The 12726-nt window shown below is 54.5% G+C and overlaps 1 protein-coding gene across 4 annotated transcripts; it reads left to right on the top strand.

Moving 5' to 3' along the window:
* The first annotated feature begins 46 nt into the window (after nt 1-46).
* Nucleotides 47-12715, top strand: STK36 (serine/threonine kinase 36). 4 transcript variants are annotated; one of them, XM_088168199.1, is made up of 26 exons: nt 47-352; nt 1220-1360; nt 2057-2134; nt 2569-2699; nt 2931-3180; nt 3591-3684; nt 3946-4115; nt 4332-4528; nt 4606-4732; nt 4843-4986; nt 5259-5438; nt 5654-5751; nt 6087-6183; nt 6925-7066; nt 7347-7474; nt 8065-8169; nt 8380-8478; nt 8667-8761; nt 9082-9145; nt 9325-9435; nt 9580-9654; nt 10042-10216; nt 10620-10767; nt 10971-11130; nt 11390-12130; nt 12323-12715. In XM_088168199.1, the coding sequence occupies exons 1-26, from the start codon at nt 269-271 to the stop codon at nt 12485-12487; spliced, it is 3999 nt and encodes a 1332-aa protein (XP_088024325.1). In that variant the 5' UTR covers nt 47-268; the 3' UTR covers nt 12488-12715. The 4 variants fall into 4 exon arrangements, with proteins under 4 accessions (XP_088024325.1, XP_088024328.1, XP_088024326.1 ...); XM_088168202.1 differs by lacking the exon at nt 12323-12715 and having other exon boundaries at nt 49-352; nt 11610-11818; XM_088168200.1 differs by lacking the exon at nt 47-352 and having other exon boundaries at nt 1258-1385; nt 11390-12372.
* Nucleotides 12716-12726: the final 11 nt, after the last annotated feature.

Raw genomic sequence — 12726 nt, 5'->3', positions numbered from 1 at the left:
TGCCAGGAGACGCCTCGGCGGCGGGGCCGAGGCGGGAGCGGAGCGGGGAGAGGTTCATCCCGCAGCGGGGTTGCTGCTGCCAGGGTTCGGGGCTCGTCCTGCCTTGGAGCCGCTGGGCAGGAACAAAGCTTGGGGCGGGGGTGGAGGGGACACTCGCCCCGGGTAGTGGGCGCCGGGTAGCGGGCGCAGGGGAGCTGCCCGCGGAAGGGAAAACGCTGTTCCTCACTGGCTTCTTCGCCTCGGCAGTTCAGCGGCCCCGTCCCGAACGATGGAGAACTACCACGTCCTGGAAATGATCGGCGAAGGGTCCTTTGGGCGCGTGTACAAGGGGCGGAGGAAGCACAGCGCCCAGGTGAGGGGAGAGGGCTGGGGCTCGGCTGTGTGTGGCCGGGGCTGGTTTGTGGTGCCTCTTGAGTTCTGAGGCTCTGCCAGGATTTTGGGACTTGGCATACATTCGGCTTTCTGATGACGTTCCTGACCAGCTCCGGCTGGCACTAAGTCATCTGGATTCAAGGCACATCAGGAGCGACCTCAGGACCTCAAAGCAGAGCCAGCACTAAATTTAGATCCTCTGAAGCTCCCAAGACAAACATCCCACAGCTGGTGCCTGGATATTACTAGGATGAATGTGTTTTCCTCTTATCAAGTTGAACCTTCCTCTGTTTCAATTTATAATCCCCATGTTGTCCTCTCACGTGCTTCAGTCCCCTCACCATCATGGGGTCTCTCTTCTATACCCATTCCAGCTTATTTATGGCTTTTTGGGCCAAAAACCTGGCCACAATATTCCCAACATGATGCACAAGATTGGAAAAAAAGGTTAGTAATCACTTTGCTGCAGTTCCTGCCTGTTGATACAGCCCAGGGTGTTGCTAGTTATCCTCATTTCCAGGGCATACTGCTGGCTCGTGTTAGACCTGCTGTTCACCAGCATCTCGAGGTCCTGTCTGATGTTGCTGAAGTCCTGGTTTTATCTGTGTTCACTGATTACATTTCTTTGCTTTAAATGCCAGTGTGAAAAGAAGAATGAGCACCAGTATTGATGAGCAAGGGCCTGGGGAGAGCCCTACGTCCAAGGGGCCTAGTGAACAAACGTCTCATTGTTCTATGTCTGTATTCAGCTGGAAAGTACTGAGTCCTGTTTGGGTTAAAAGCAGCCTTTGCCAGGGTGAGTCTGACCAGTAGCCTGGTGTGATACCAGATTTTCCTGCTTTGAAAGGTGGTGGCCTTGAAGTTCATTCCCAAGGTGGGACGGTCTGAGAAGGAGCTGAAGAACCTGCAGCGGGAAATTGAGATTGTGAGAGACCTCCATCACCCCAACATCATCCAGATGCTTGACAGCTTTGAGACTGCTAAGGAGGTGAAGGGAACTACTCCAGGCAAAGGTTTTTGCTTGACTTGGGCAAGGGAACAAGGGCTGTCCCCTGCTGCTGTAGGGACATCTTTCTCAGGAGATGCCAGTGACTTAATCCCAGGGTCTACTTAGTGTTTTTCAGAGCACTTTAGTATGTGCCATGTGGGGAGGTAACACCTGTGTGGGCTGCACTGGGTCATATACAGGGGTGAAGGAGCTGATCAGGGGCTGTGTTATGTAGGAGGAGTGGTTTGAGATCAAGGATGACTCTTCACTCATCAGTCTCTTCAGAGACTGGCTTTTCACTGATTTAAATTCTTATGGATTGAATATGGTAAGAGAGGATTGAAGACTGTTCTATGGCACACAGGAACATGAAATAAAGTCACTGGACAGCAGATTCAAAACAAGCTCAAGGCAGTGATTCTATCCACTGGGCTTGGAACTACCAAGTACTGGGCTTGTCCTGTCCTTCCCTCTTCCCTTGTTTCTGCTGGCTGTCTGAGATATGGACAGCTACAAGACCTCTGCCAAGTGCCAGGTCCTTGCTGCAGTGCAGCCATGGGAACTCTCTTCCCTTCCAAGTCTCAGCTTGAGCTGATGGACTTTGCATGATGACACCCCAACACCTCCCGCAGATTTCTTACTCTGCTCTATCCTGGTCCCCAGGGCCTGATCTCACCATGCTGCTCTTCCCTCCAGGTGGTGGTAGTGACTGACTACGCAGAGGGAGAGCTCTTCCAGATCCTGGAGGATGATGGGAGTTTGCCTGAGGACCAGGTGTCTATCATGGCAGTGGCCATTCAGTGTTTGCTGCAGAATGGAGAAAACAGGACTTGTGTGCCTGCGGGCAGAGGGTCTCTTTCCGCTGTGAGCCAGGAGATGACAGGAGGATGAGGGTGCCTCTGGGGCTTTACTTGGCTGAGCTTCTGAAAAGGCTGGAGAGGGGGGCTAGGTTGGCATTATGGGACAGTGGGGTCCTGCAGAGACCTCAGTTTCTCTGTTTCCTTTACAAGGACTACAGCCCCAGACTGCTTCCTTGGCTATTGGCCCACTCCAAGAAACTGCTGGCCGACAGCTGGGGTTGGTCCTTGCCCCAAACAGGACAAAAGCAGAAGTAGTGTGGGAGCCAGGCCATAAGGGACCTGGCCCCCATGGTTGTGCTAGCGGGTGGCACCATGTGACACAGGGTGAGGCTTCTGTGTCTCCTGCAGGTCCAGACCATAGCTGCCCAACTCATCTCTGCTCTCTACTATCTGCACTCCCACCGCATCCTGCACCGTGACATGAAACCCCAGAACATCCTGCTGGGCAAAGATGGTGTTGTCAAGCTCTGTGACTTCGGGTGAGTGCTGGGGGCCAGCTTGGAGCAGCCAATTGGTCTCCTGAATGCTGTAGAGGAGAAGAGGGGGAGTGCGGAAGGGGGCCTGGATTCTGTGCATATTTAGAGGTTAAGCAGAGAGGGGAGATTTTGTCCTCCAGAGGGAAGAAGTGTTGGTAAACTCATAGGGAACTTCCTGGGAGCTGCAACAGATGTTTCAATGTGAACTTGTGATCTGTGCTTTGCTCTGAGCAGGTTTGCTCGTGCCATGAGCATCCACACCATGGTGCTGACGTCCATCAAGGGCACCCCGCTGTACATGTCCCCTGAGCTGGTGGAAGAACGGCCATATGACCATACAGCAGACCTGTGGTCTGTGGGCTGCATCTTGTACGAGTTGTTTGTGGGCACTCCACCCTTCTATACCAACAGCATCTTCCAGCTTGTCAGCCTTATCATCAAGGACCCTGTGAAATGGCCCATGAACATGAGCCCAGTGTTCAAGGTAAGGGCTGAGGCCCTGTCTGCAGGATGAGATCTGTTAATGCAGTTTTGGCCTCGCCTGCTCCCCTGGTGGGTCACTCTTAGCTTTTATGTCCCCTAACAGGGACTTCAAAACAAAGAAAAGCAATGAGAGTTGGACCTCCTGGAAGGGGAATCCTTATCACTGTTACCAAATGTCTGCTGTCCATAAGCTGGGAAACTGGGTCCAACAGCAGAGGAGTGATTTATTGGGTTGCGAAGGGAAATGTCTCCCCATCTGCCCTAAGCACTAGAGCTACTCATTTCCCAGAGCTAGGCAGGAAAGGCAGGCCTCCTGGGGCAGGTCTCAGTGGGGGAGACTGGTGGGTACACTATGCTCACTGGTGGGTGCTGAATATGTGTCAGTGATCCTGCTGCTCTGCTGCTCTGCAGAACTTCCTTCAGGGATTACTAATGAAGGACCCCCAACAGCGCCTGTCATGGCCAGAGCTACTTTCTCACCCCTTCATTGCTGGACGGGTTACTAGTGAGTCATTACTTCTTTTCCAAAACTGTCCAGGTCTGTTTCCTTCTACTACTGTCTGGAGATTGGGAGGATCTCCCTGCCCTGCTGTTTTTACTGTCCTGGTTTATGCTTCTCTCCTCTCAGCTTTTTCCAAGCACTGACTCCTAGCTCCTGTTCCTCGTCTTGCTCTGAGTCCCTTAGGATTCCCCTGGGATCTCAAGAGAGATCACTCTCTCTGTGTGCCAAGGGAGAACTGCTGCTGAAGTTCTCTTGCCTCCTCAGTGATTGATGACACAGAAGAGCATGGGATTTCAAACCCCTTCACCACTAAGCTGTCGCCAGAGCTGCAGGCCCTGAAGGATCAGCAAGTCCATTCTGCAGCCCCCAGGAGCAGCCAGTCCAAGATCCTGAGAAAGGCCCAGCAGAAGATGGCTGAAAAGACACAGAAAAAGGTGGAGAAAAGTGTGGGGTTCCCCCGGTTATGTCTCACAGTCAAGGCAAAGGAAGGGCACTGAAGTGGGTCCTGGGGAAAAAACACATGATACATGGGTCAGGCTGGGGTGTCAGCAGCACACAAGGCAGGATGTGGGGTGCTCACGGTGGTGGAGTCTAGGGGACTCATCTGACTGAGTAGCCCTGCCCTGACCAAACTTCTCTGCTATCACCAGGGCCAAACGAAGGCAGGTGATCCATCTATGAAGGATTCTGTCAATGGACATCCCACACACAAACCCAGAGCAGCATCACGGAAGGCAGCCCCTGAGGAGAGGGAGCCATTGGCTGCCTCCAATGAGAAGAATCCGTGTCTCCTGCAAGGAAAGAGCTGCACAGCAGAGTGGGAGTTTGAGGAGTCTCCTCACCCAGGGTGAGGGAGGCAGAGGCTGGGGCAGAAGGAAGAAGGAAAGGAAAGTCTTTCACTGATTGTACTGTTTCCTTGGCCAGGCAACACAGCCTCTCTCGAGACTATGAGCGGGAGTTTTCTGGAGCGGGTTCCCCTCCACAGGCTGGTGCTGGCAGGGCAGATCCCTGGAGCAGGCACAGCATTGAGGCCGTGGACTTGGAGAGTGAGGTAAGATGGTGTCTTGAGTGAGGACAGAAGGGCCCAGTTGCCAGGGGCTGGTACAGAGACCCTGGGACTGGCAGGGTCTGTGGCACCAGCCCTCTCTCCTCCGTGGCTAGGAGCTGGAGAGTGATGAGGAATGGCAGCACCTGATTGAGGACACTGAGCCCTCGGCCATGCAGCTAAGTGTGACTCTGAGCCTCCTGAGGGACCCGGCCTTCCAGCACCGTGTCCAGGACCGCCTGGCAGACTCTGCTCAGCAGGTAAGTGATGGCTGGCCCGGGTAACTAAGACTGGAGACTTGGATGCTGCTTTCTTCATCAGGACTAGGTTGGACACATATGGAGAATCCTCAGTCCAGCCAGGAAAAAGATCCTTTGCTTCTCAGCCAAGTGCACAAGCTCTCTTGTGCACTTGGCTTACCATCAGCTCTGCTGCTGTCCCCTGCCTGAATGGGTTAAAGGGCTGCTCCATGGCTGGTGGAGACACTAAAACTACTGTTCATTATAAGCTCTTCTGGCTTCTCTGTGTCCAGGTGCTGGAGGGTATGCTGGAGGGAGCCTCCCATCTTCGTTCTGTGCTTCATGTTATGGGCAACCTCCTGTCCACTCGGTGTGATGCTGAGCTGCTGAACCACTTCTGCCAAGAGCTGAATGTGCCTCTGTCCCTTTTGTGTCTAGCCAAGCAGATCCTGGAAAGTGGTGTCACCAAGCAGGTGGGTATAAAAGCCCAGAGAAATATGGGTGCCTTCTAGCCCTGGAGAGTGCTCGTGCTGAGGAGGCCCTGGTGTCCTGCTGGATCTGTCTCACAGGTTCCTCTTCTAGGCACCCTTGAGAAGGGGGAGGTTCTGGTAGGGAAGGATCCTGTCGTAGAGGTGTGGGGATGGCCAGCAGACAATACCCATTTGCGGTTTCTTTCTGGATTCTGCAGCAGCCCTGGTGTATTGCTGTGCTGACAGACCTCCTCATGGTGACCAAAGTTTATTTCAGCAGTGAATGCAGTCTGGAGGAGAGTGGGCAAAAGGACAGGTAGGGACAACCTCCTGTTCCCTGAGGTCTCTCCACCTACTTGGGGGACACAGCAGTAGATGGAAGGCTGGTGTTCATACTCTGCAGCTGAAGTTGTCTCTGTGGGGAGCATCATAGTCTAAGCACTTTATGCCATATTGCTGTGCTCACAGAGGAGCACTTTCCTTGAATGGGAGTAATTAAAGGAAAGGCACAATTGACAAGTCCAGTTGTGCTGCCTGCTGACAGCAGCTCACAGTGTCAATCTGTGCTGCCTGGTCCATTAGCGAGGGCCATGTGGGCCTGTCCTCACAGCAAGGGGCCATGTTTCTCATTTGCCCCTGCTTCCCCCGCAGCCTGCAGGAGAGTTCTGACTGCTTCCTGACCCTGCTGCCGGAGCTGCTGGCTGTGCCAGTCGACAGTGAGATGAGACTCTGCCAGCAAAGCCTCCTGGTAAGGATGCCCCCATCTCCCTCCTCCCTTTGTCCCGAGGGACAGAAACTATGGGGTTGTTTGTGTATGTTGGGGGAACACAGCCTGAGGACTATGGGGTCTGATGTGTTGTTGTCAGGGCAGGCTATCTCACCCACTGGGATTTTTGCGGGGAATTGCATACAGAAAGAAAGTCTCTGAGGGGGCACCTTTGCTGGCCTTACCATTCTGGTATGGCTTCACTAGCTGAGCCGGTGGCAGGTGCAGCCCCTTGTACATACCCTGGCACAAAAAGTGTCACTTCACCAGACATGCCCCTGGCTCTTCTGCCAAAAGTTCTGTTGCTGGGATTGTGCTGGGTGGGCACAGCAAGTTCTCAGCATTGGTGTATGATTCACATGTGGCTCCGGCAGGAGATGTGTACAGGCTTGCATTTGGTATCTTTTAGCCTTTGTTTTCAAGCTGCATGTTTTAGCACCAGAGTCAGCAAGAGTGAAAATAGCTGTTGGGCATGCTGTGTCAGGCTGTGATAGAGGTGAGGCAGGACATGTGCCTCCATGGGTACCCCTCACTTCAGCAGCGTGCAGCTAGATGTGGGTCCCATATAGTAAACTGGCTGGAGTGGACATTTGGTGGTCCCTGAAGTTCCAGCACAAGCCCTTCTCCTATCTCTGCTGTCCTCCCACAGCTTCCTCCTGTGCTGTCCTTCTCTTCCCTCTCAAACTCAGTCTGCAGTGATGGCAATCCCTGTGTCTTCCCCAGTGCTTCACCCAGCTCTGTGAGAGCCTGGACACGGCAGATCCCTCTATCTCTGCACACTTCTACACTAGGCTGCAAGAGGAACATCAGCCCCTGCTGTACAGACTTCTTCAGGGATCCATCTCAGAGCAGCCTGCTCTTCAAGGTAGCAGTGGTAGCAGCTCACCACCTCTTCCTGGGGTTTCTTCTCCTTCCTGTCCTTGGGCTCCATCAGAGCACTGATGGCCATTGCAGTGTTGTTGTCCTGAAGTGGTGGCTGAAACTTACCTGTCCAGACCCCTGCTAACTTGGGCTCTCCTCCCTCAATCCCAGATCTCACCCCTCTCATGTCACAAGCCTGACTTTTTCTCTCTTGCCATCCAACCCCATCTTGCAGCCCCTCAGCACCTCTAGCACAATGACTCCCAAGCTCTGTCCCTGTGCAGGTGCAGCAGTGGAGGGCAAGTCAGCCCATGACCAGAGCCCATGTGTGGCAGATCTCTTCCTGGCTGCATTGGCTGCTGCATGCAGCATCCCCTTGGAGAGAAACAGCTGTCGAGAAGCCAAGCAGCAGGTCAGACCATCCCTCTGTACAGGGTGAAGAGGTGTGGTCTCCACAGGGGCAGCAGCCCTTTGGAGGATCTCTTTCTCAACAGGAGAGTGGAGTGGAGGGTTGGGATCTAGCCTCTAGCTTCATTAGCTGCAGGGCTGATATTTGTGGGCTGCACTTCCCCAGCCAATAGCTGACTTTAGGAATGTAAGGATTCTTGAATCAATTAAGAGACACAAACTTAGGATCTGAACTGTGAAATGGGCTAAGTAAAGAACTAGACAATGCATGGAAAACATGAAGAATTCTTTTATTACAGTGATATGAACTGTTGGAAATCTGAAATTGAAGGCTCAGTAAGAGGGAAAACAGTTACAGATTTACATTTGATTCTTTAACTCTGAGTCAACAAGGAGGGAAGCAGAGGAGGAATCTTGTGTGGGATTGTGCATCAAAGCCATGCTAGGTCATGCAGATAGGCATCCCTTAGTATACACAGGCAAGATGTAGGAAGCAGATGCTTTCTTTCATTAAAGTATTGCTAGCATTAAACTCCTCTAGTCTGTGCAGTGTTTCAGGTGCCCAGAGTGCTGATTTCTGGCTGATTTCTGCAGGTTGCTTACACAGTAGCTGAAAAGCTCATGGAAGGAGAGAGCCAGCAGCTTGCAAGACTGCTGGGGAGACTGGAGCACCCAGGCTGCTCCTTGAACGTCCTGAAGGTAATGGCCCTGTCCTTTTACCTGGCTCTGCCCAGAGGTACCTGGGCTTTTGCTCTGTAATTAGGAGCATGGGGAAGATGGAACTGTGGGCCTAGCCCTCAGTGATTCCCATCTGCCTGGTGTCAGTTGTTGAATAAATGAGCCCATGGTAGCCATGGGATGGAATGTGTCTGCAGGGGCCGGTAGGCATCTCTCCCCTCTGCCTTGCAGATCCTCTACGCTGGCTGCCATGCCTGCCCAAACCTGTGCCAGCACCTGGGAAGGAGCCAACCACTCTGGGGTTCCCTCATGCAGCTCTTGAAGGCTGAGGTAGGACTGACCACAGCCCTGGTGAAGGGTAGGAGTGTGGGCAAGCAGGACGCATTCCTCTGAGCACTGGTCAGATGAATCTGTGTGGGGGGAGGAGTTAAGGGGAGTTTAATCTGAAGAGTGCAGTTCTCCTCTGGCGCCCAGAAACACCTCCTTCTCCCCTGCAATGACTCCTGTTCCTTTGGTAGGTCCCTGTGGTGGAGGTGACCCAGAAGACAGCCTGTGAAGCCTCTCTGTACCTGCTGGCCCTGCTCACCCTGCAGCTTCAGGTATCTCCTCCCAGGTAAGTACATACTTTCACTCATGGGTGGGAGAGGAACATACTCTGCCCTGAACAGCTCTCTGTCCTGCACACTGCCCAGAGCTGGGAACCTGGTCCCACTGATCCCTCTGAACCAGACATACCAGCAGAATTCTGGGCAGTGTGGGTGGGTGCTGGGGATGTGATGAGGATGACCTCGTGCAGACAAAGAGGTGCTGTGAACCAGGGCTCCTCCTGAAATACAGCTGCTTCCCAGCCTTGTGGGTATTTGGATGCTGCTATTCTGCATGATATGCAGAATGTGGGGACATAGTGCTTCTCTCCTGCTCCCTGCATTTCAGGTGTGAGGAGGTGGTTACCCTGGTTATGGATCTCATCACCCAGTCTCCTGTTGTGTCCCTTGTGGTAAGCTACCGCCCCCCCGCCTCCGCCAGACCTACTACTGAGAGCCTTGCAGACCCCTGCATCCCATTTAGGCCTTACTGTTCCTCACTCAGGATGGGATGAGGCTGAGGGATGAAGGGTCAATAGCGACCGAGCAGATGGGAAAGTCCCAAAGGTGCTGAACTCTCCTTGTCCCACAGGGTGCTGCAGCATTTCTCCTGGCACAGCTCAGTCAGCATGGAGTGGCTTTGGAGCTCAAGAGAGAAAAGATCCTACCAGTGGTAACAAATGCACTGACAGCACCTGCTGAGGTACGGGATGGGGACAGAGAAGCTGGGGACCCATGTATACCCCATGGTGGAGGTGTGCAAAGGGGGGCTCAGAGGCGTGCAAGTGTGATGCTGCTGCCCTCAAGCCCAGCACCCAGCTCCATCCTGTCTCCCACTCTCTTACAGCTGCAGCTTCCCCTCCCAATGGCTGCGGGTCTCTATGATGGGCTCTTTTTCCTCCTGCTGAAACTCCTTGAACAGGTACCAGTATGGCCATCTCCTTTGCCTGGTCCCTTCCAAAAGGTGTAGTGGCAAAAAGGCCTGAATGCAGATTGGTAATGAGGCTGAGGGAAACCAGGAAACTGCAGTTTTAGCTGAGCTGTACAACCCCATGCAAATCACCTTATGTCCCTGCAGGGCTGATGGGAGAGTGATGGGCAGGGAGGGGTGATCCATGGGCACACTGGAGTGAAGGAGAGCAGAGATGCCCTGGGACTGACACTGTTGAAAGGTGCAGGAAGACCTCTGGCCTATGTCTGTCTAGCCATGACCTTCACAGGACCGTAGGACTGGCAGAACCATGTATCAGAACTTTGGGGAGCCATGGAGGACCATGAAGGCTTCTGACGTCTGCCTCTCTGCCTCTAGGAGGGTGTGGTCTTGGAGCAGGGCTTTGCTTCCTCAGAGCTATGGAGCCTGGTCTGGCATTGTGTTGCTGTGGTGCTTCATGTGGACACCGACAGGGCAGCAGTGGAGGAAGACAGACCCCCAGGTGCTGGTCACCCCATGGAAGAGCCAGACTGGAACCTCCTCTCCCCTCAAGGTAGGAGCTGCAGGACAGCAGGGCATCTGCCCTGGACCCTACTTCACATCCTGCCCTCAGACTAACCCATGTCTATCCCTGTCCACATCTGTTTCCTGAGACTAGAGGACTCAGGTGGTTTTTCTTGAGGATTGCAGTGTCTTCTGGGGAGAGAGGACTGGGCTGGTCCATGCTGTGCCCAGTTGGCAGCAGCTCAGCTGAGCTGGCTGTGGAGGAACAAAAAAGGGTGTCTATGCTGCAGAGAATGTCCCTTCTGGCAGGTGTGACCACCTGGGTGGAGATTTTCCGGTTTTGGGCAGGGAATCACAGAATCCACCCTGAAGCAGCTTGAGGTACAGCACAGACAGAAGGGATTTTACAGCCTTCTTTAGCTTTGCCCTTCTGTCTGCTGTTTCCCCTGCAGGAATCCTGTCATTCCTCAGCCTGGCCCTTGGCGTCTTCACTCGTGAGTCCCACCAGTGTCTGTCTCAGCTCACCCAGTCCCATGGTGTCCTCATGGTGACACTGAAGAGACTGCTGTCCCCTGGCTTCTTGGCATGCCTGGCACAGATGTGAGTTGTGGCAAGGGCTGAAGTGGGCAGAGCTCAGCTGCTGAATGGGGCATGGACATAAGCACACCAAGGGCTGAGAAGTTCCTGACCTGGCACTTACAGAGCCTCTCCTTAGTGCCTGGCATGGGGAATGCCCTTTACCCTTTGCCCTGAGGTTTTTCTGATCACCTCTGTATTAAGCCCTCTCTCTTTCACAAATTCAGGCAAGCAGGAAAGGATGGGGACCCTGAGGTTGTTCCAGATGTGGTCATCCAGGTCTGCCAGCTCCTCTCTTTCCCTTTTGCCCTGGATGTGGATAAAGACACCTTAGCACTGATCATGGAGGCTGTGAGAGATACCCAGATCCCTGCCCAGCTGCTGCAGGTACTCTCTTGGCCCTGTGTTCCTCCTTCCCCCCATACTGTGGTGGGACCTTGCAGTCCCCAATGCATGACACCACTTCACATCATGTTGGCAGTTCCAGTCCACACAAGGACGTCATTTGGGTGCTATGCAGTCCTTGGAGAAGCTTGACTGGCTGCTAAGCTTGTGCTGACCTGCTGGCTGCTTTCAGCTGCTTGCTTGGCTTGGCTCACACATAAGTGCAGTGCATTCAGCAGTGCTGTTTGTCCTTTTGCCTTAGGTCTGCGCTCGCCATCTGCCCTTCTCATTCACCGAGCTCCCCATGGGCCTCCTGTGCCAACTTGTGGTGTCTGAGACACAGGTCATAGACCAAGTGGTGAAGGAAGCTGCTGCCTCAGAGCACACTGTTGCCTTCTTGCAGTCTGTCTTGGTCTCAGACAATGTCGTACTCACAAGTGACCTCCTGTCTCTCTTGACACATGTGGCCCGGGCCTGTTCAGAGCACCTGCCCTTTTTCCAGAGGATCCTCAGGGACTCAGATGTGGCTGACCAGCCACTAACCTACCTGCTCAGCCACAAGCAACACCTGATACGGGCTAGAACCTGCAACTTGCTGGGCAACCTGCTCCGCCACAGCTTTTCCCCAGCGCTGCAGAGCCAGCCCGGTTGGCTGGAGAGATTGCTGGAATGCCTGTCGGACCCGGAAAGCTACGTGCGCAGGGCAGCCACCTTTGCAGTGGGCAACGCCGCCTGCCACGAGTCTTGCCCGGCGGGGACCCTGGGCAGGGCCGTGCCCACGCTGACCCGGCTGCTGAGCGACACTCAGGCCAAGACGTGCTGCAACGCGGCCCTGGCCCTCAGCAACCTGGGCCAGCGCGGGGCGGAGCTGCGGGATCTGCTGATCCAGAACAGGGCCCCCGACCTCCTGCTGCAGGTGAGCTGCCAGGACCCGCGGGAGGCCGTGCGGGAGGGAGCCCTCGAGGCACTGCAAGCCCTCAGCCAGCACCCTGGGATCCAGCAGGTACTGCATTGGGATCTCGGCTCCTTTGGGGGACCTGATGGAGTTGTATATCTCGTATATATATATGTGTATGATGTATGTGTTTATAAAATTAGAGTGTGTATCAGATATGGTAGTAAGCTGACAATATGGGGAAAAGGGGTGAAATGTCAAGCTGGTGGTTGACTTCTATCCCTTCTCTTGGCTGTGCAGGTCCTGCTGTCTCTCAAAGCCACCGAGAGGCTGGCCGCCCTGGCCGGTGTCAGTCCCCGGTCGCCTTCTGCCCGGCACTGCGAGCTGCTCCTCCGCCGCCTCGCCTCTCTGCCCGGCCGCGCGGGGCCCAGCCAGCTGTCGCCGCGTACCGGCGCTGAGCGGTGACGCCCGGGCATCCCGGGACGTTACCGACCCTTTCTTCGCCTTCCTCAGGCTCCAGTCCAACCTTCCTTGGAACCCGCTTTGTGCGCCTGAGGGGGACTCTACCCGGCCGTCTTTACCCGGGGTGCCCCCCGTGGGAAGCCGTCCCCGAAAAAAATGCCCTTTCCTTCTTCAACCGCGCTTTTCCCGACGGCTCTCGGAGCCGTGCCCACACCGCGGGGCTGCGCTCCGCCGCCGGGCAC

This window comes from Sturnus vulgaris, chromosome 7 (assembly GCF_052056855.1).
Source record: "Sturnus vulgaris isolate bStuVul1 chromosome 7, bStuVul1.hap1, whole genome shotgun sequence".
In the NCBI taxonomy this organism is placed as follows: domain Eukaryota; kingdom Metazoa; phylum Chordata; class Aves; order Passeriformes; family Sturnidae; genus Sturnus; species Sturnus vulgaris.
The sequence above is the reverse complement of the archived record's forward strand: the minus strand, read 5'-3'. Positions and strand labels throughout refer to the sequence as shown.

Bases quoted from the DNA above. Each gene is read 5' to 3' on its own strand.
- STK36 (XM_088168199.1), top strand. From the start codon at position 269: ATGGAGAACTACCACGTCCTGGAAATGATCGGCGAAGGGTCCTTTGGG. The intron at 353-1,219 runs GTGAGGGGAGAG...CTGCTTTGAAAG, and splicing joins GGAGGAAGCACAGCGCCCAG to GTGGTGGCCTTGAAGTTCAT. The intron at 11,131-11,389 runs GTACTCTCTTGG...CTTTTGCCTTAG, and splicing joins TCCCTGCCCAGCTGCTGCAG to GTCTGCGCTCGCCATCTGCC.